At 40.5% G+C, this 21,814-nt stretch overlaps 1 protein-coding gene across 1 annotated transcript in view; it reads right to left on the bottom strand.

Moving 5' to 3' along the window:
- The window catches only part of KDM1B (lysine demethylase 1B), an 89,223-nt gene that overhangs the window by 50,514 nt on the left and 16,895 nt on the right, over positions 1–21,814 (bottom strand). Inside the window, exons 5-14 of the mRNA XM_077492254.1 lie at positions 17,943–18,054; positions 16,509–16,625; positions 15,226–15,264; positions 11,996–12,194; positions 11,699–11,883; positions 9,546–9,722; positions 9,283–9,357; positions 8,640–8,777; positions 6,485–6,656; positions 2,233–2,360 (exon numbers count right to left, since the gene is read on the bottom strand). Coding sequence (XP_077348380.1) covers positions 2,233–2,360; positions 6,485–6,656; positions 8,640–8,777; positions 9,283–9,357; positions 9,546–9,722; positions 11,699–11,883; positions 11,996–12,194; positions 15,226–15,264; positions 16,509–16,625; positions 17,943–18,054 — 1,342 coding nt within the window. The remainder of the gene's footprint in view (positions 1–2,232; positions 2,361–6,484; positions 6,657–8,639; positions 8,778–9,282; positions 9,358–9,545; positions 9,723–11,698; positions 11,884–11,995; positions 12,195–15,225; positions 15,265–16,508; positions 16,626–17,942; positions 18,055–21,814) is intronic.

Genomic DNA, 21,814 nt, shown 5'->3' with positions numbered 1-21,814 from the left:
TGCTGCTTGAAGACTTTTCCCGTCCTCAAAGCACACCACCCCAGTGTGAAAGCACTTGGGCTTTCACACTGGGGTGGCTTGAGAGGCGATTTGCAGGCCCTATTTTTAGCACTAAGGCACTTGAAAAGCACTTCAGTGTGAAAGGGGTCTTACTGTTTCGCTTCACACTGCAGCTACAGGTTTGTTCAGCTGAACACCAATTCATTCAGCTGTTCACACAGGATTCTCCATAGACATTACACAGTGCAGAAGTCTCCCTCATTATTTTCCCTGCTGGTCGAATGTTCTTAGCCTATGGTTTTCTTAGCCCTTGTACACACAGTCGGACTTTCCGACAACAAAATCCGTCGGATTTTGTCCGCAACTGGTGTTGCATACACAAGGTCGGACAAAGTTGTCGGAAAATCCGATCGTTCGTAACCTGATGACGTTATTTCGTTAGGACGAGACTACGTTCAGGCTAATAGCCAATAGCTTTGGTCTAGGAATTTGATCTGAGCATGAGTGGCACTTAGTCCGATTGGAATTCTCTACAAACGATCAGACATGAACAGATCATGTTGTCGGAAAATTTTTATATCCAGCTCTCAAACTTTGCTGGTAGGACATTCCGACGGAAAAAGTCAGATGAAGCCCACACACGGTCGGATTATCCGACAACACGGTCCGATCGGACATTTTGCGTCGGAATGTCCGACCGTGTGTACAAGGGCTTAGAACCGAATGTTACGAAATATTACAAGCATCCAGCAAAGGGCAACAATGAAATTGTTACACACACATATTATAAACATTTGGGGTATTATTCATTACACTTGTATGAATATTGAGACATTTGCAAAGCAACTTTTTTATAAATAGACCACTAGGTGCTTGTAAAGGAAACTTGAAAAATGTTTAGTCTGCCATTATTACTAAGCTCTCCCATGAAAAAAAAATTACCTGGTTGCCATGCCGATTCAATGGCTGCAATTCTTTAAATCACTGACCTTGAACTCGCATAGATATAGGGGTCTCTAACTTATTTATTATATGTGTTTTCTAGGTGTACATCTCCGTGCTGAAACCAGACACAGTGGGGGAGATTTACTAAAACTGGTGTACGCAGAATCCAGTGCAGCTGTGCATAGTGACCAATCAGCTTCTAGGTTTATGTCAAATCGCATGCCAAATCGGGGCCTATTGCTGACAACGAAACCGTCCGAATTGGTGCAATGCTGACTTTGCGGCACTGCATCGATTTCCAAAAGTAGTTCATTCCTGACTACTTTTAGTAACTTCGGGGGTGATTTCAATAGACATCTGTGTATGAACCCGCACAGATCTGTCAAATCTCCCCCCAAACTTGCAATGAAATGCGGGTTTCAAATCGTGCGAGTTCAGCTGAACTTGCACAATTTCAAACCCGCTCTCAGTGCGAATGTGTGCTTATTGTCAAAGCTTAATTAAACAAGCTGAAGTTAGAAGCTGATTATGTTGGTTATAATGCACAGCTGCACCAGAATTTGTGTGCACCAGTTTTAGTAAATCTCCCGCAGTAAGTGGAAAAATGTGTATGTAAATTTAAAAGAGATATTTAACCCAAACATGTAACAAAAATCAATAGGAATGGACAACTTAAAGAGGAAGTAAACCCTGATGGGTTTACTTCCTCTTTTTTTCCCTGCAAAGGTAAAGCATAATGGACTACTATGCATCGCATAGTAGCTCATTATGTGTCACTTACCTGACACAGGAGCCAGCGAAGTCGCCGCTGATCCCTGTAGTCCGCCGCGTCCATCTTGCTGGTGGCGTCTCGCAGCTCCGACCAATGACAGCGGCGCAACCGCGATGACGTCACTCCCGCGCATGCGCACGGGAGTCGCGCCTCGCAGCTCCGTTGCTGTCATACTGCGAAGCCGTGATGACGTCACTCCTGCGCATGCGCACGGGAGTCGACAAATTTGGCAAATCCATTCTTGGATTTGCCGCATTTAGTGCGCCTGCGCGCCGCTGTCTACGGCGCATGCGCCGTAGACAGCGGTGCCCATTTTCGGGCAAATATCTCCTAAACCATATAGGTTTAGGAGATATTGCTTGGACCTACAGGTAAGCCTTAATCTAGGCTTACCTATAGGTCCAAGTTGTTTGGAAGGGTTTACTTCCTCTTTAACAATAATTCAAAAAGGATCATTTATTTTTATTATTTAATTTTTTTATTATAATTTTATACAAAAATGAATAAGAACTCACATTATGTAGATTGCTTCCACAAGCATATTCCAGATTCCCAAGATGGAACTGTAAGACCTTTTCTTCTACATCTGTGAACTGGATGCCAGATTCCTGTATGAATGTTTTGTAGATCTCTTGTATCTTATCTAATTAAAAAAAGTGTATCTATTACATTGCAGAACAGTAACATGTCGAATTTAAATAATACCTAAATTAGGCTATAAACTGAAGTTATATTTTTAGCAAGGGGAGGTATGATGAATGGATACCAAGATCAAATAATATAGTACATACAACTAAAAAAAGTAAAGCTTTGATCCTGTAAAGCTGGCCAAACATGAAATATGAAAATGGCCATCTTGGCTTTTTCTTCATCACCCCCATCTTGTTAAGAGAAGGGAGGACTTATGAATTACCACCCAATCTCACTATTGAACCTGGGCATTAAAATAATGGCTAAAATCATCTAATTTCAACTACATTTGATTATAGGTTCCCTCATTGATAAAGACCAGGTCAGGTTCATCCCTGTGAGACAAGCTGGCGACAATGTCCGTAGAGCAATTTTGATAGCTCAGGCAGCACGTTCCCACCAGCCAACTTGCTTTGTGTTCCTAGATGATATTAAAAAAGCGTTTGACTCAATTTCCTGACCCTACCTACAATTTATACTGCAAAAATGGGGATTTGGGTCTCACTTTCTCTTTTGGGTCTCTCTTTTGGGTCTCCTCCCTTTATACTCTCCCCTCCGTGTGCGTTAAATATGCCGGTTATAAATCAGCCTCTTTCCTAGTACGTCGTGGAACGAGACAATGCTGCCCTTATCTCCACTCTCATTTGTCATTGAACCCCTTGCCCAGGCAATACGTTCCAACCCAGACATTAACCTCCCTGGCGGTATGATTATTTGAGATTTTAGGTGCTGAAAGTGGTACAATTATTTTGCATGGAAATTGGCGTTTTATATTGTAGGCCTGTAATTCTTAGAAATAATTCACTTAAATCTGTCCAAACAAGAGTCTAATAGACATCCCATGTATGATAAAATTTGAAATATGAAATCATAAATTATAATATATAAATAATAAAATAAATAACTATAAATGATAACAAATAATAATATAATAATAATAAAAATTATTCAATAATGTAGTTGCAGAATTGTCGCTGTCATTACTTTTAGTGTTTGATGATGAATTTCCCCACGAATTACTATCGTTCAATTCTGCAAGTTATTCTAATTTATTATCACTGTTTTCTAGCTGGTCTATAACCACTTTTGATGTAAACGGACACTTTTTGGTTACCATGGACAATCTCCAGTTTCCTGGCATAAAGAACAGTATTTAGAATATAAAACTGCACGCAGGGCACTGGACAAACCACTAGGGACAAAGTGGATGTGTAATTATTTGATACAGTACTGTAATCTGTAAGATTACAGTATACTGTATCTATAGTGTGTATTTTACTTTTTGAATTTGGCGCTGAACTCCGTCCCCGTGTGTCGCAACGCTCGCAGGGAACGGAGCCCGGCGATGTGACAGATCGAGCGGAGGACGGCTCGCAGATCACAGCGGAGGGACATCGCTGGATGCAGGGGACAAGGTAAGTAAACCCCTCCATGGATCCAGCGATGCGGTCCCGAGTCTGGCTCAAGAATACCGCTTATGGTATTTAAATCCTACCCCGAGCCAGACTCGGGAATACCGCCAGGGAGGTTAAAGGACTCAAACTAGGTGGCCACCATCACAAACTCTGACTGTTTGCTGACGACATTCTCCTTTTCCTCACCTCCCTGCTGACGACTTCCCCAAATCTCTCCACATTAGATCAGTTAACCCACAGAAATCACAAGTCCTTAACGTTTCCCTGCCACAACCTCTATTGTCACAACTTTAACATGCCGCTTCATTTCATGGTCCCCCCCACCTATATCACATATCTAGGCATTAAATTGACAGCAGACCCCGCAGCCCTCTATTATGCCAACTACCCCCCATGCTATCTCACCTCACCAGCCTTATGTCCTCCTGGTCTACACTGCCTTTAGCTTGGTTAGGACGTATTAACGCTATCAAAATGACCATTCTCCTAAAGATCCTTTACTTATTCTGGGTTCTGCCCATCCCCATCCCCTCGCACCTCCTTAGAATCTTGCAACGTAGAGCTCTTGCCTATATATGGGGCAAAATCAGACCTTGTGTACCCAAATCAGTCCTATATCTTCCCAAGCTCCAAGGCGAACTAGGTCTCCCTCACTTCGCCAAATATTACCAGGTGGCCCAGCTGGTCCAGTTACCAAAATACCACGCTACTCAGGAAATACCCCTTTGGGTTTCCCTAGAATCCGTGGACTGTGACCCTTTTTCAGTGGCCAACCTACTGTGGCTCTGCCCATGTGGTCGCAAGACATTAAAAAACCCTACTGCACGCCACTCGCTATGAATCTGGGACAACCTCAAAACCAAATTCGGATTCCAATCCCAACATAATCCCCTCTTGTCCCATCTCTGCAACCCTGCTTTCTACTCAGCATGGCCCTCATCTTCTACCTTCCATAGATGGTTGTCCACTAATCTTATCCGAGCATACTCATTTACTACCCCTGATACCTTCAAAACGTTCCCTACACTCAACGAGTACCTCTTTTTCGGAGGTAAAATTTTCCGTTACCTCTAACTCAAACACTTGTTTACCCCTTGCTTGCACACCAACACTTCCCTCCCAGACCTATCAGCTTTCAAACACATCTGTAATAAGGTCCCTTGCGCTCGAGTGCAATATCTCTCATCTACACCCAGCTATTCTATCTCCCCAGACAAACCTCCCTCCGCTATGCAACGAAATGGGAAGCCGATCTAGACCTCCATCTTGATACAAAAGGCTGGTCTGACATTTGGCTAGCCACTAACTCTGCCTCCCAAATTATAGTAGCCTCTGAAACCAATTATCAAGTACTAATGAGCTGGCACTTAGTCCCTGCCCGGATATCGAAATACCTCTCATCCTACTCTTCTAATTATTTTCAAGGCTATACTGAACGAGGCACGCACCTCCATATTTAGTGGAGCTGCCCCCTAGCCCAAACATTTTGGACCAAAATCTTCCACATTATATCTACTCTGATCGACAGTACCTTTGACCTCGACCCCTCCATTGCCCTACTTAATAAAAAACCTCTAGACCTGACTTGCCCCCAATTCAAATTACTCCTGCAGGTCACCACAGCTGTGAAGCAAAAGATTGCTAAGGCCTTGAAAACCACCCATCTGAAAACTTTGGAAATGAAACATAGAATCACTAGAGCGATGATCCATGCTAAGATTCAAGTCGTACACTTCGATAAAGTCACCAAATTTGAAAGACTTTGGCAACCCTGGGTAGATCCTTTTCTTCCCACCAATCTTGATAGCTCCATACTCTGCCCTTAAGCCACTTCTCTCCTAAGTATATATAGCCAGAAGACTCCCCCCTCCTTCCCCAGTGACTCCTCTTCTTTCTCCTGCTCTCTCTTTCTCTCCCCCCTTTACCTCCTTTTCTCCGTTCCTTAATGGATCATCCACCTCATCCACCATCATCCACCTCAATGGGCTCCCCCCCAGAATACACGAATCTACCATGAAATCATGATCGGATACTCATACTTTCTCATATTTGGTCTGACCCTCTTCCCATCTCATTCCCAAGACTTGCTCTACCTAGCTCTCCTCTCACTAACATAAGCAGCCCACAGCTAATCCCAGATCCATGCCTCACTACCTCACTAGATGTATATTGACTATATGTTACATCGCTTGCTGGCTCTGAATGCACTGTACTATTTCTGCTACCACTTTATTCACAACCTGGGCTATGTCCCTACTGGTTCCATGGTTCTCCACCACCATTGCTCCTCCCCCCCCCCTCCCCGACCTTGAACTCAACCATTGAAAAGTATTTTATTGTCTACACAGGTTTGTTATTACTGTTTTGCCATTTATTAACAAACCTACTGCATGACCTCACTCCCTATATCCCATTGTGAGGTTGACATTGTATCCCCCTCCCTTTCTTTTTCTGTTCTCCCTATAAACTTCAATAAAAATAAATATTGAACAAGAAAAGTCAGCAGCTACAGTATGCGTATCTGCTGGCTTTTATTTTATGCAGCAGTGGGCAGACCTCCGCTTTAAGGTCCTTGGTCAATAATCAGCACATTGATGGACAACCTTAGGTATGTTCTTAGTATTTACTAAGACTCTATAAAATATATTGAGTTAATAGATACCTCCAAGTGGAACATCTTGTTGCTGACCCTTATCTTTACGCCATTCTGCCACAACATCCAAAATAGCATTAAAATGAAAATCCATACGTTTGTCTATAGATGGGTCTGTTAACCTTCCGCCTTCTTGTATCAAATCACACTTTTCCCTTAGTTTGCGCATTGTTACAGAAAGCTGTGTTTTTAATAATAAAGAATAAATAAGGGGGACTTCAAAAACATGAGTTAGAAACGAAGCATTGAGATCACTCATAAATTCAAACTTGGCAATCAAAGAAAATTCTAAACTGCAATCACTTTATCAGTCATCAGAAATCTGAAGTGAAATAGGAAAACAAGAAATGGCCATTCTGATTTTACATAACTAATTAAAGGGAAGACAGAAAGATAAACTATAGCAGTTCATATGATCATCATTCAATGTTGCTAAAAAAAAAAAAAAAGAAGGGAGGAAACTTTAACATGCAATGGATCTACTGTACAACAATGTCACCACATACAGGAAGTTAATGACTGTAACAGAGTGTCATGGGGGTTCATCATCACAGTTTTAGAGGTAGAGCAGGCTGGAAATGTTTAATTGACTTTCTACTGCTCTCTACTGATTACACAGAAAAGTTGGATTTGCAGGCCAAATGAGAAACTCTTTGGAAGGTAATGGCTAACCATCCAAAAATGAACACTTCTTGTATGGCCTGTACCAGGAATGAAATATAACCAGATAAGAAATTTGAAAGCTGTCATCACAAGTGGATCACTTCTGACATCAAGCAGGGCTATTGTCGAGGTTGGGAGTAGTACCCTAGGAACTTGTCCAGTAATAGTTTGATTGATTTTTAAGACATCTACACATGTAATATTAGGCAGGTAATACAACACTGGTTGCACAACTGCTGTAGGTTGCCAAAATAAATTCAGGTAGCCCAATACATGCACTTCTAGAGATCACTGTTTTTCCAGATTTATTGTATTTCACCCATGTAGTGATTATAAGAGTGGGATGGACAGAAACAAAAGTAAATGAACACGTTCCAAATGAAAAAAAAAAAAATCAAATGCAAAAGGTATTGGTGCTAAAAACATACAAAATAAAAGTGAAAAGGCAAATGGTGATTACAAAAGCAAATAAATATATAAAGTCCAAAGTGACAATCCCAAAACAGTCATTTTCAACCCACTTATCACAACACATTCCAAATGTCTTTCTACAACTTATTACTGCTGAATTATTTTATGTTTAAAACTAAATTCCAGGCAGATATAAAGAACACAAATTAATTTAGTTCTGTATTTCTTGCTACAACTGTATTTTTTAAAAGCCATGTAAGTACCAGAATTTGATTTGGTATCAGCCTCTTTCAGTCCCTGTAAAGCAGAGCACACACTAGAAAATGGAGAAGCAGCATGGCGAGCCAGTCAGCTGAGCTCATGTGCCAGTAAAGGACATGCAGATACGAGGAGAGTGAAAAAGTGATGAGTTCCCCACTGATCCAGTAAGGCTGTGGGAGAAAAAAGACCTGTTAACATTAGTAACTGCAGCAAAGAAAAAACAGGTCTCCTGGTCTGGTAGACAGAGCTGTACTGTGTGGCAAAGCTGTGCAAATCTCAGGACACGATATGAAAATCAGATGGGAAAATTCGTACGATGAGCTTTCTGACGATTCAGATTGTCAGTACGGTGGTTTTGACAGCAGATTTCATTTTTTCGGCAGACAAAAGCTGGATGTGCAGACTATAAAATTTTTGTCGGATGTGAACTCAACGTCCGATTTTCATTTAATTAGTATTGTTTACGTAAGAAAAAAAAATCGTAAGAGCAAGACTACGCATGCTCAGAAATAAAAAAATACATACAAAACAATTCAACACATTACTTCTCTTCTGACGTTGTACCCTGTCGTCTGAAAATGTTCGTATTGTCTAAAGTAACCTCTTCACTTTTGACACGAGACTAGTATGCCACAAAAATCAGACGTTTGGTCGTCCAAAAATCTAAGCATGTGTACGAGGATTTACAGATTTAATGAAATACAGATTTTTTTGTCAGGTAAAACAGTTCCCTTATGCACATTTCGTCTGTATTTTTAGTAGATTGCCTGGAATTTAGCTTTAACAAAGACAATCCTAAATGTTAAACACAAAGACAATAGAAACCCACTTGCTCACACATTAATGCAATAGGGTTGTTTATGCAGCCATTCACAATCTGGGCTCCTTTTCCCACAGTGACTCCTTTAAAAGACTTATCATCCCAAACTCTACCACCGATCCTGTCTCTTGCTTCTAGGACCAACACCTAAAAAGAACACAAAATGTAGGTATAAAACCACCAGAAATAAAATGAGAATTAAAAAACAATGTATTCAACTATTGCGCCAATATTCAGTAGAGTTTTCGGACTAACCTTTGTCTGTTGTTAAATGATAACTTTCCTCTTTAACTAAACATGACTATTTTAGGGTCATTGGCAGACTACATGCCCCACATAATATAGATTATAGGCAGAAAAAAAGCAAACCTCTCCAAGTCTTTTCTTTTATTTTATTTTGCAAGGATTTTAGAAAACCCACTGCATGCACAAATACCCAGAAGCACCTGGTATTTTCCAGTTATGACCAATGAATAAGGGGTGGTGGGGGAGTGCAGGAAAATTAAGTATAATGTTCAGGGTGGAGGCTTTACACAAAGTCACCTTTTCCCTGAATGGGTACAGTGACAGTGTCTCTTTAAATTAATGTCTTCATTTCAACACAGAATTTCAACAAACTATAGTGGGACATAAAAAAAGTCTCTTTGCATACCTTGATTCCAAAGTTGTATAATTCTCGAGCAGCAGCCAGTCCTGCTGGTCCTGCCCCAATGATAATCACGGACTTCTGTAACATTAAGAAAAAATAAGTATGGATTTTATAGATTATGTAGATAGTGGATAGACACAGCTACAGAACAGGCAATATATAGTGTGTGTCATAGAAATCAGAAGTGAAATAATGCACTTGGTTGAAAACATTGGTCATTTCAAATTTCTAGGTCACAAGGCTTAAAATGTTCCGTCTCCACTCACATTGTGGTATTCTTTAGGTAGTAGATACTGGCCAGGTGCAACAGACAAAACTCCTGTGTTAACCAGTCCTTTCCTGATCATGAAGTAGAGAATCCTTTCCACTTCCTGTACACAACGGATGCGAATCAGGCCCCTTACCATTATATGATGAGCACATGTCTGTGTTGTGAGCACCTCCTATGGATTAGAATACATAATGCAAAAGTATTTGAGCAAGTTGTTAAAAAGATATTTGTTAAAACTTTAGCTTAACTCAGGGCACTTTCTTTTTTCATTTCAGATTGCTTACTACTGTACTTGTTTGCCTCTGCCATTTAACAATTTGCAGTGTACCCCTCCTTTTAGTCTCACAGGGTATCTGCAGTTTTTTTGGTCCTCCACCAAAATCAGAGACATCCCACACCTTTCAGTATTCAGTTTATGTGTCAAAGGGCCAAAATCAGTTTGCATAGTCAAACACATTGTAGTATCAATAGCGTATTCTGGAAACTGATAGGGTGGGAATTTATAGAAAGTGTCTGAGACAAGTTCTATCTCAAATGGTGCATTTTTTCAACACAGCTTAGAAAACAAAAAAAATATATCTGATTGGCTGTGCTGAAGCTTAGACAAGGGTGAGAGAACGTATCTCAAACATTTTTTATTAGTTCTCCCCATACAGCTCATTCAATGTGTGTTCTCCCTTTGTGCACTTTGTAATTTACAAAGCACAGCTAAACCTGGGAAATGTACATATCCCTCCAGGGCTTATCCTGGGCTGGTGCAAGGATTTTTGACACCCTAGGCCAGTGATGGTGAACCTTGGCACCCCAGATGTTTTGGAACTACATTTCCCATGATGCTCATGCACTCTGCAGTGTAGTTGAGCATCATGGGAAATGTAGTTCCAAAACATCTGGGGTGCCAAGGTTCGCCATCACTGCCCTAGGCGAAACCTCATTCCCCCCCCCCCCCCCGGCTCCACCTGACTTCACCCCCTTTGTCCTGCCCATGTATACCCCACCTTTTTAATGAAGCGCCCATCAAATGCAGCCCACCAGCACCCATTAAATGCAGCCTCACCGGCACCCATCAAATGCAGCCTCTCCAGCGCCCATTAAATTCAGCCTCACCAGATTACCTCCCCTTCCCTTTCTTTCACCTCCTTTTCATCTCCTCCTTCGATCCCCTAATACTGTTACTATCTCACAAAAATGATAAATGCCTTACGGGCTGCGGGAAATTTCTGGTTATTGTTCCCACTTTTCCCTCCTTGGAATCTATGACCCACATATGGTGTGATGAGTGAAGTTAGCCCTCTGCGGAGTGAAATCCCCCCTTTCGGGCCTATCAGCTAGTTATATATTGAATTGTGTTGATGACAATTGGTTGTTCTACTACAAGGTGACAACGGAAACTGTTACGCTGCCTCACTCGTGTACAAAAACTGTATTATGATCATTGGACTGGGTTTGACGCTGGGAGAAGTCAGTTAACATGTTGGTTTTATGTCTTTTTGTATATCCTGCAATCCTTTAAAAAAAATGCCGCCTCACCAGCACCAATCAAAGGCAGCCTCACCAGCGCCCATCAAAGGCAGCCTCACCAGCACCCATCAAAGGCAGCCTCACCAGCACCAGTCAATAAATGTTTGTTTGCTTCCATTCATTCGGGAGTCGGGACACAGACACAGTCCTCCGCTGCCACTGTGCCTCTGACATTGTGTGAGCACGGAGCGGCGGCTGCCTGCTGATGCTGAGACTTAGTTGCTTGCTGCAGAGAGAAAAGAGTAAGAACACCAGGGGCCGGGAGTCCTAGGCAGCAGTGCACCCTTTGCGGCTGCCTAGTTTGTCTAGTGGTAGCACCAGCCCTGACATCAATGAAGGGACACTTCCTCCCACTGACACCCATGATGGGACACTATTCTTCCCCCTAATAGCAAATACACTGTTTACTTCCACAGACACCATGACATTTTCTATTCCCACTGACTACAGTCTACCCCCCCTAAAGTTTGAAGAATAGTAAAATGTCCCTTTATTTAGAAGGTTTTGAGACTCCTGCTCTATATCATCATTAATTTATAGCTAAAATCAGCAGAACACTCATTGAAATTAGGAAAGCAGTTGCACCTAATTTATTATGAATATCTTTAGAAATGCATTTTTACACACCTTACAGTTTATGTGCCACAGGGCCAAAATCAGATTTCTCATAGCCAAATACATTGTGGGATCCCTAGAGTATTCTGGAAACTCATAGAGCTCATCCAGTTCCATTACATCAGGTCTTACACATAATGCCTTCCCACATTCATTGGGCTGGTAAAATGGCTGAAAATACGGATTAATTCTTGCAGCTGAAAAAAAAAGAAAGAAAAAAAAAAAGTGAACAACCTTCTCTGTTGGGAGACATTGCATAACTGTAATTATCAACATGGTACATTTAGTGATAAGACTTGAAGCACTCACCAGCTAAGTTAGAACCGACTCCTCTGCTTTGCTCCACCTTTTCTTCTATATGAAGACGATTTGTGTTGGTGCACGATGGACTCATGCCCACACAGTCAGGGTAATAAGCAGCCAACAATGCGGCTGCTGGACTATCTTTAAGCAATGGAGGAAGAATGAGCATTGAATACCACGGCTGAGTTGATACTTCAGATACTCTCTGACAATTAAAAAAAGAAAGAATTTACATCCAGCTTACAACATATGTGAGCATGACACAGAGGGGTTGATTTACTAAAGGCAAAAATAATGTGTATGTTGCAAAGTGCAGTTTCACTGCTTAGTAAATGCGGTAAAGCTTAACTTATCAAAGAATACCCAATCACGTGCAAGGAATATAGGAAAAAAAAATAATTATATATATATATATATATATATATATATATATATGATTCCACGTGATTGGAAGATGGAAGTCAGCAGAGCTTCTGCTCATTTACTAAGCTCTGGAGTAAATGCTCTTGCAGAGTGCAACTGCACTTTGCAAAGTGCACAGTCTATTTGCCTTTAGTAAATCAACCACGCAATGTCTTATGGAAACCTATTATGAAAGAAAAATGCAGGCTACAATAGCTACAGGATTCTCCTCCTGAAAACACTAGTTGTCTGGTTGTCAATGCCCTTTTCCAAAATTGAGCCATGCTGTGTTGCATTAATGTGAATGGGCACCATTGAAAACAATGTGATTTCCATTGTCATGTGATTCTGTGCGACTCAAATCGCACCTAAAAATCGCACTAGTGTGAATCCTAAAGCAGGGTTAAAAAAAAACACAATCTAGGACATGGTTTCTCTTTTATCCTAAATTATGTAAATCAGCACTAGAACTGGTTTAATATGTACATTATTATTATGGCATATTGTTGTCTCCAATCTCATTTTATGTATCATAAACCAAATAAACAACATTTAAACTTTTTGGCTCATGTTCTAAGTATATCAACCACTTTAGTCCCAGTACCTGTATACTCTTCATGAACTAGAGCAATTTTTACATTTCTCAGATGGGCCTGTCTATTTAGTGACACCTTTGTCAGAACTTAAAATAACACATACATTCTTTTTAGGGGACAAATAAAACTTTTACTGACAATATTGCCTTGCAAAAGTTATTCAATTTGATTTGTTAAAGTGTATGTAAACCTTAAATTAAACATTCAGTCAAATAATAACTATGCTAAAAGGATAAGTTCACCTTTTCAATAAAGAATAAATGCAATTTTTTTGCAGGTAAAAAAAATGTGCATTTATTTTTTTCTAGAGCCTGCAGAGCATTGCAGCCTCAATCAGCAGATCGCCAATCTCAGTCTCATGTAGACTCTCAATATAGTATGGGCAGGCAGTTACCCGAGAGCAGGAAGAATCAAAGGACTACCAGAGCGCTCACCAGTGCCCTGGTAGCTCATTGAGCACTACAAGCCGACCAATGGCTGATAAAACTTCTAGGCATTTATTCACAGGAAACTGTGAACGAATGACAAAACCATGTGGGTGGAGCCATGTATGGCTGTGCTGTTTTTAAATTGTCATGTGGGTGCAAGGAAAAGAGCTGAACCATGTTACTTGTTCCACCCTTAAAACAGGTGGAACAAGTAACATGTTCTGAAAGTGAACTTATCCTTTAAACCTGACCTGCTCCCAACCCCCATTCTAAGCCTATTCTAACTACCCTGTAAAGGAAGGATGTGTATACTTACCTATTCTGAGGGCGCCCTGGTCCAGTCACATGATCAGCTCCCAACGTCAGCTTTAACATAGAGGATTGACAGCTGACAATGGATGCCCCATTGTAAGTCTATGGGTGACGTCACTACATGGGTAGTGCAGCTGTTGTAGGCGATCAGTCCTCTTGCCGCTACTCTCAATCAGCCCAGGTGAATAAACGATAAGAAGCTGCCTCAGTCTACATGTCTCCACCACGCCGCACACTCTGATACATTTCACCCTGCCCACTGGGGCTTGGTCATAACTTCCTGTGCTTGTGAGGGGGGGTTAGGAGATAATGAAGGTAGCAAAGTAGATTAGGAGAGATCTGTTTATATTGCAATCCATCAGAAATCAGGGTTGTCATCTCAAAGAGGAGGGTAGGAGCATACCATATTTCAGGCCTAACCACGCTTATTTTTCTGTACCTGCAGCAAAGTTAAATGACTAAAACTTGGGCAAATGTGACTGTATTCCAGAGATGTACTAAATATCTTTTGTATTGTATAGTTTTTTGTCTATAGATTGCATAGAAATTTATTTTTTTCTATTTTGATGACTGTCAAAATAGGTTACCGTTACTGTAAATAAACACTGCACATTTTGTTCTATAATTTGTCCTATTTATAATGACTCTGAAATGACATTTCTGGTATAAACTATGAAAGTCATTTACAAATAAAATAAACAAATTACCAAACAATACAAATAAAAACGTAAAAAAGTTTGGGGTTTCATGGACATGGGTGCATTTAACTACACAACGTAAAAAATGCTAAATATATCTGGTGCTGGGGATGCCCTGGAGCTGCATAATCTCCCTTAAACATGAATGGGTAAGGGTGTCTGTATGCAGCTATGGACTGTTATTTACATAAGGTAGCACCTAATAGTCATTGCAGTCCTTTGACAGCAAACAGGATGCATCAGTGGCTTTCTGACATATTCAAAGAACTGTACAAATTATATATTTTTTGTTTTTTTATAAAAGCACAAGCAAATTAAAGTGGAGTCTATATCGATTCATCTACGTTGTTTTATTCCCTTTTAATAAATACATTCATAATACTGCATATGACTATTTAATATTTACCACTGAAGCCAACAAGTGGAGCTCCTAGCAAGTCTAGATAGCAGGTGACGCCACAGACAGCTGTGCTAAGGAGAGCACTAAGTCAGAGGTAGGAAACACTGGGGGGAGATTTACTAAAACTGGATTTCTACTGGTTTCTACGCAGAGCTGCACCAGATTTTGCCAATTTTAGTAAATCTACCCCACCATTTTCTCTCCTATGTTGGCAAAGAATAAAAAACAGTCTTCTAGAAAGAAGGTAGCATTGGGCTTTCTTATTAGCGTCATGCATGTGCACAGCAATATATGTTTATTTGTAAAAGAAACAGTTTAGACACTTGTAAATAAAATAAAAAAGATCTACTGAGAACATGTTTGGTTATTGTTTATTTGTAAAATGTAAAGTTTAACTTACCAGGTCTTCTGGCATGGAGCACTGATCTGGCCCCTCAGCCTGCAAGAAACAAACAAGCAGCAAGAAGATAACATTTTCAAACTAGGCTACAGCCAAGTGGGCATGCATCAACATCACACTCCATCAAACAGAACAGTGGTAAAGCGGTTGCAAACGCTAGATTTTTTTTGTAAATGAATAAACATGTTATACCTACTTGCTTTGTACAATAGTATTGCACGGAGCGGCCCTGAACCTCTTCTTCTGAGGTGCCCTGTTGGGCTCTCAGCCCTTCCTCTTATGTATATGTCACCATAGCAAACCGCTTGATATGGGGGCAGATGTGCGGGCTTGCTCTTGAGCCAAGCTGTGTGCATCCATAGATACACACAGCGTGCCTTGTCCTCACCTCTGCTCCCTCCTCACAGGTTTTATATGACAGCAGCATGAGCCAATGGCTTCCACTACCTCAGCAAAGTCAGTGAGAGCAGGGAGAGAGCTGCTACAGATGGGCACAGAGCAAGATTGAGTAATGACTCGAGTATTTAGGGAGCAATATTACACTTGGAAAATGTTTTACCTCAATGCAGGGAATGCATATAGGTAAAACATGTCTAGCCTCTAGAACCATCTTCATTTTTTAGAGACAAAACTAATTGTGGCTTGGCTCCAGTGGATGTAGCTATTTATAAATGTGGTTGAAGTCTAGTGAACTGTTTGTGATTGGTCTTAACCACTTGCCAACCGCCTTATAGCCAAATGACAGCTATAGCTCAGTCATCCAGTTTTGGGAGGGCGTATATTGACGTCCTACCAGAACCGTGCCCCCCCGCACGCATCAAACCTGCTCTGTGATTGGGGTAAAGACCCAATCACACTGGCTCTTTAACACTTAATCAGCTGTGTCCAATCACAGCTGATCATGATGTACACACTATATGTTTGCCTACAACAGTATATTACATTGCTATAGGTCACATGGTATCGGCAGTGCATTACGTTGCTATAGGTCACATGGTACCGGCAGTGCATTACGTTGCTATAGGTCACATGGTACCGGCCAGTACAGTGATTAGTCATTGGCTGCCTCCAGTGGATGCAGCCAGTGACAGATGATGCCACTGCATGGCCCCGATCTGGGAGGACGTCATATGACATCCGCCCAGATGGACGAGCGGTTCCTGCTGCTGTCATTATGCAATAGGCCAGGTGGGAACTGGTTAAAATATTCCAGTTCAAAGTTTTCAAATCCTAAGGCATGTTCAACATAAATACATAAACACTAAATAATAAAGAACCATTACCTTAATTGAGTTATTTAATTTCATGCCGCATTTGTATGTTTTCGCCATTTGTATCGTTAAATGAATCTCTTTTGTCAATTGACGCCACTTCCCACACTCAGGTTTTGTACACTGTACCTAAAAAAAAAAAATTCAGAATCAACAATTAAATGAATGAGTGTAACAGGCATAGAATAATCAACGCTTTCTATAGTAAGGGAAACATTTGCATTTACATGGTTCATAAATTGACCGCATCAGGATTCTTTCCAAACAGCAATGGGTCCCATAAATAAGGGTAACTCCAGGCTGATACAAGTTCAAAGAACTTATTCTGCAAATACAAATTCTCTGGCTATTATAGTGACAATTTTTACACAAGGCTTTCTGTATGAAAGAGGCAGAAGGAGGCCTTCAGCGAGTGTTCCAGGAACACAAGCAAAAACATTCTGAAATCACTAAATTACAGATAAAATACAGTGCAGTTATCGGGTACGCTTCAAAGGTTTTGTTTTTTTTGTTGGTGACAATTTGTGTTTAAACAAAGTGTTGGCTGGTTTAATCTTGGATTAGGAATCCATCCGCCATTTTACAAAAGCACACTTCTATAAGTGGGTCTGATTGTTGTATGGGGTGGAGTTTTTGTATTTATGTAAAATCCTCTGTCTCTATATTTCACATCACTAAACATATTCAAACTTCCAAGGATCTAATTCAAGGCATTGATAAACATCTTAGTGCCAGCAATGTTATATCAGGATTTCTGAATGTGGCAAACATCATGTTGTGTCATTGCAGCATCAAATTCAGGGAGCTTCAGGATCACCACATTACAGACAAAAAGGAGTGGGGTAAATTGGTGCAATACAGTAACACCTAGATAAAAACTGAGCTAGTCATCATTTAGCTTATGCTCTCTGAAATTTGTTTTAGGGTTTAATCTATAATTTTGACTGGAGTATGCCTTCAAAGCAGTAGTAAACCGCATAGAAAAAAAAAGGCACTGGGCAGTTTAGCTCATAATGTGCTAGTATGCACTGCATACTAGCACATTATGACAGACTTACCTGAAAACAAAGCCCTCCAGTTGCACGCTGAAAACAAAGCCCTCCAGTTGCACACTGAAAACAAAGCCCTCCAGTTTCACGCTATCACCGCTGAAGGAACTTCCATCTTCACCCGGTCTATGTTCCAGGTTTGCAGGCTTCGGTAATCTGAATGTCATTGCCGGCAAAGACATCACTCCCACACATACGAGAGGGGTCACTGGTATGCTGTTCCTCTGGAGTGCATGTGCTGGTGACGTCACCGGCTACATCCAAAGTAAATATCTTCTAAACGTTGCGTGTTTAGGAGATATTTACTGTATCTATTGGTAACCTTTATTATAGGTTTACCTATAAGTAAAAATCATACAAGGGAGTTTACTCCCATTTTAAGCAAAGTAACCCTTACCCAGTAAGGAAGTTGCTGATCAGCCATAAAAGCTTTGGGACTCGGTTCACTTTTACCATTACTTGTCCAAATTCGTTTCCAAGAAGCATATATGTCATAACCATCCTTGTGACTAAAACAAGACAAAGCAGAACAATCACTAATTAATAAAACCTGCGTGGCTTGAGAAAGCTATAAAAAAATAATAAAAAAACACAACAAACATACACTGGAGTATCTAATAAAAAACTGAAAACATATTTTCTTTAACCGTTTATTTTAATGGCACTGACCAGTTTGCAACAGTACACTAAAATATTTATATCAACCCTGACATAATAGACAATACAATTTAGTGACTTCTACAGCAGCAGGGGCAGACTGACCATTTGGCTACTCAGGCACTTCTCGGGGGCCCCACCGGGGTTGCCAGCCTCAGTAAAACCAGGCACAGTATGTAAAAATTTGTGTTTTTTTTTACATCTGTCTTTGAAATGTCCCTTACTGACATCCTTTTGGTCTAAAAATCCTGAGATTATAGCTGCCCCAACTCTCCAGTACCTTCTCAGTCAATAGAAACATGTCTGTGTATACTGTGTGTACATGTGTATACTGTGTGTACATGTATGTGTATACTGTGTGATTGCATACTGTGTGTATATACTGTGTGGCCTCATAATCTCTGATTGCCTGGGGGGCCCATAATCTCCTATTGCCCGGGGGCCCTATGAGTTGTCAGTCCACCCCTGTACAGCAGCACAGATATTAGCAAACAATTAGGGTCAATTCACACTGCAATGTAGAAGCTTTATTTCTTTTTAAAATATCTCTTTATTCGTTTTTTTTACATATCCATTATACATTTCACCATTTACATTCATCGCTCTCTTATGAGCTTCCATAAATCCATTCATAGTCATGTCCTCAAATACTACAGAATTATACATAAACATTTATACATTCATATCCCTCTTACCCCATCCCCCCCCCCTTTTGGTGTGGCTTGCCCTATATCCATACTATTTTATCCTGATGCCGTTATGGAATTTTCTATCCAACTTGCCCATACTCTCTTTTATATTTCTCTCCATGTCCTCTACTCCAATGTTTCCCTGTATAGTGGTAGATTACTATTCACTACATTTTTCCACTGTGTTAACGTTGGGGCTTCTGCCTTTTTCCAATTCAGCACTATTGTCTTTCTAGTATAAAAAAGCAACAGACCCACCTGTATTCTCCTTCCTATAGGGGTGATATTATTCCCTACTAGTCCTAATAGGCAGATCTCTGCCTCTTGATTTAAAGAGACTGATGTTACTATAGTAATTACTCTCAAAACCTCCCTCCGGAATATCACTATCTTTGGACAAGTCCAGAATATGTGGATGAAATTTCCTGGGGTACCTGCACATCTCCAGCAGTTTTGAGAGTTTGTTGGAAATATTTTATATAATTTGTATGGCATATAATAACTTCTATGTATTATTTTAAATTGTATTAATTTATCTCGCAGAGATACTAGTATTTGGAGTGGAGATCTCCATATCTCCTTCCAGTTTTTATCTGCTAATGTTGGAACATCTCTTATCCAGCTTTCACATAGCTTACTTATATCTGAAAATGTCGTTTTAGATAAGTAGAAGCTTTATTTCAAGTGTACAAAACGTACACTTCATTGACTGCAATGTCGGACAGCGCAATGCGCTGTGCTGCCCAACATTGCAGTGAGATTCAGGCCGATGTGCTACAATAAAATTCAGCATGTGTGCATTTTACCACAGCACACTGCATCGCTGTGCTAGGCCTTATTGCAGTATGAATGGGGCAGATAGGAAAACAATTTTTAGGTGTGTGTCCCTGCAGCGATTGGCTTTTTGTGAATTTGCCCTAAAAAGACTTTATATATGACATGTGCAAAGACTTTTTCTATATATGATAAAATAAAGTCTTTTATTTATTTTAGTGAATAATAACTCCACAGTGCTCATTACTACTTTTATGCAGTGATTCCTATGTGTGTCCTGCCACCTGTCACTCACCTGAAAAAAAAATGGCCTATAGAATAAATAGGTCACCATGTGCTGCCCCCTTTAAGGGGTTTCAACCATCTCCTTTGGATATGTCCAGATTTATTATCAAACCACTTTCTCTCTCCAGATTTTATTGTTAGGCACAGTAAAAAGAAACACTCCTCCGGCAAGCTCCTCAGTGATATATCTTTGTAGGTTATTCTCGCTTTGCAATCAACACCCTTCTAGCCAGACATGTTATTGAAAGTTCAGGCTACCCAGATGATGGCGTTTAATAGCAGCACTGCTTAATTGCTTTCACCAAGACTACCATAGATTAAACTAATGGCCTGTAGGGGCTTTTAAATTGTCACCTATGAAAAATATTATTACTATTATTATTATACAAAGGGTATTGACTTTTTTTAACCACTTCAGCCCCGGAAGGATTTACCCCCTTAATGACCAGGCCATTTTTTGCAATACGGCACTGCGTCACTTTAACTGACAATTGTGCGGGCGTGCGACACTGTGCCCAAATAAAATTGACGTTCTTTTTTTCCCCACAAATAGAGCTTTCTTTAGGTGGTATTTGATTACCTCTGCAGTTTTTATTTTTTGCACTTTAAACAAAAAATTCCGTCAATTTTGAAAAAATATATAATATCTTTTACTTTTTGCTATAAATACATAGCCAATAGAAAAAAAATAAAAATTTTAGGCCAATATGTATTCTACATACTTTTGGTAAAAAAATTGCAATAAGCGTTTATTGATTGGTTTGCACAAAAGATATAGCGTCTACAAAATAGGGGATAGATTTATGACAATTTTATTATTATTGTTTTTTTTTACTAGAAATGACAGTGATCAGCAATTTTATAGCAGGACTGCAACATTGCCAATCACAGATCGGACACACACTTTTTTGGGACCAGGGATATTATTACAGTGATCATAGCTAAAAATGTGCACGGTTCACTGTATAAATGACACTGCCAGGGGAGGGGTTAACACTAGGGGGTGATCAAGGGGTTAAGTGTGACCTAGGGAGGTGTTTTGTGGGAGGAGTGAAATGACTGGGAGTGCAGAGAGAGCGGGTGGCCGGCAGGCATCGCAGCCGCCAGACCCACGCATCGCCCCCCCCCTGCTGTGCAACGGGAGGGTGCAGCAGTGTCTCCTGCACAAAATGTGGTACGGGAACATCGTTTCATGCAATAGGGCCGCCCTGCCGCAGTATACAGTGCCTTGCGAAAGTATTCGGCCCCCATGAACTTTTCAACCTTTTGCCACATTTCAGGCTTCAAACATAAAGATATAACATTTTTATTTTTTGTGAACAATCACCAACAAGTGGGACACAATTGTGAAGTGGAACGAAATCTATTGGATTTTTGAAACTTTTTTAACTAATAAAAAAATGAAAAGTGGGGCGTGCAAAATTATTCGGCCCCCATGCGTTAATACTTTGTTGAGCCACCTTTTGCTGTGATTACAGCTGCAAGTCGCTTGGGGTATGTCTCTATCAGTTTTGCACATCGAGAGACTGAAATTCTTGCCCATTCTTCCTTGCAAAACAGCTCGAGCTCAGTAAGGTTGGATGGAGAGCATTTGTGAACAGCAGTTTTCAGCTCTTTCCACAGATTCTCGATTGGATTCAGGTCTGGACTTTGACTTGGCCATTCTAACACCTGGATACGTTTATTTGTGAACCATTCCTTTGTAGATTTTGCTGTATGTTTGGGATCATTGTCTTGTTGGAAGATAAATCTCCGTCCCAGTTTCAGGTCTTTTGCAGACTCCAACAGGTTTTCATCCAGAATGGTCCTGTATTTGGCTGCATCCATCTTCCCCTCAATTTTAACCATCTTCCCTGTCCCTGCT

Source organism: Lithobates pipiens, unplaced genomic scaffold, assembly GCF_037356315.1.
Source record: "Lithobates pipiens isolate NorthernLeopardFrog02 unplaced genomic scaffold, aLitPip1_a1.2 Scaffold_19, whole genome shotgun sequence".
In the NCBI taxonomy this organism is placed as follows: domain Eukaryota; kingdom Metazoa; phylum Chordata; class Amphibia; order Anura; family Ranidae; genus Lithobates; species Lithobates pipiens.
This window is presented reverse-complemented; position numbering and strand designations above follow the sequence as displayed.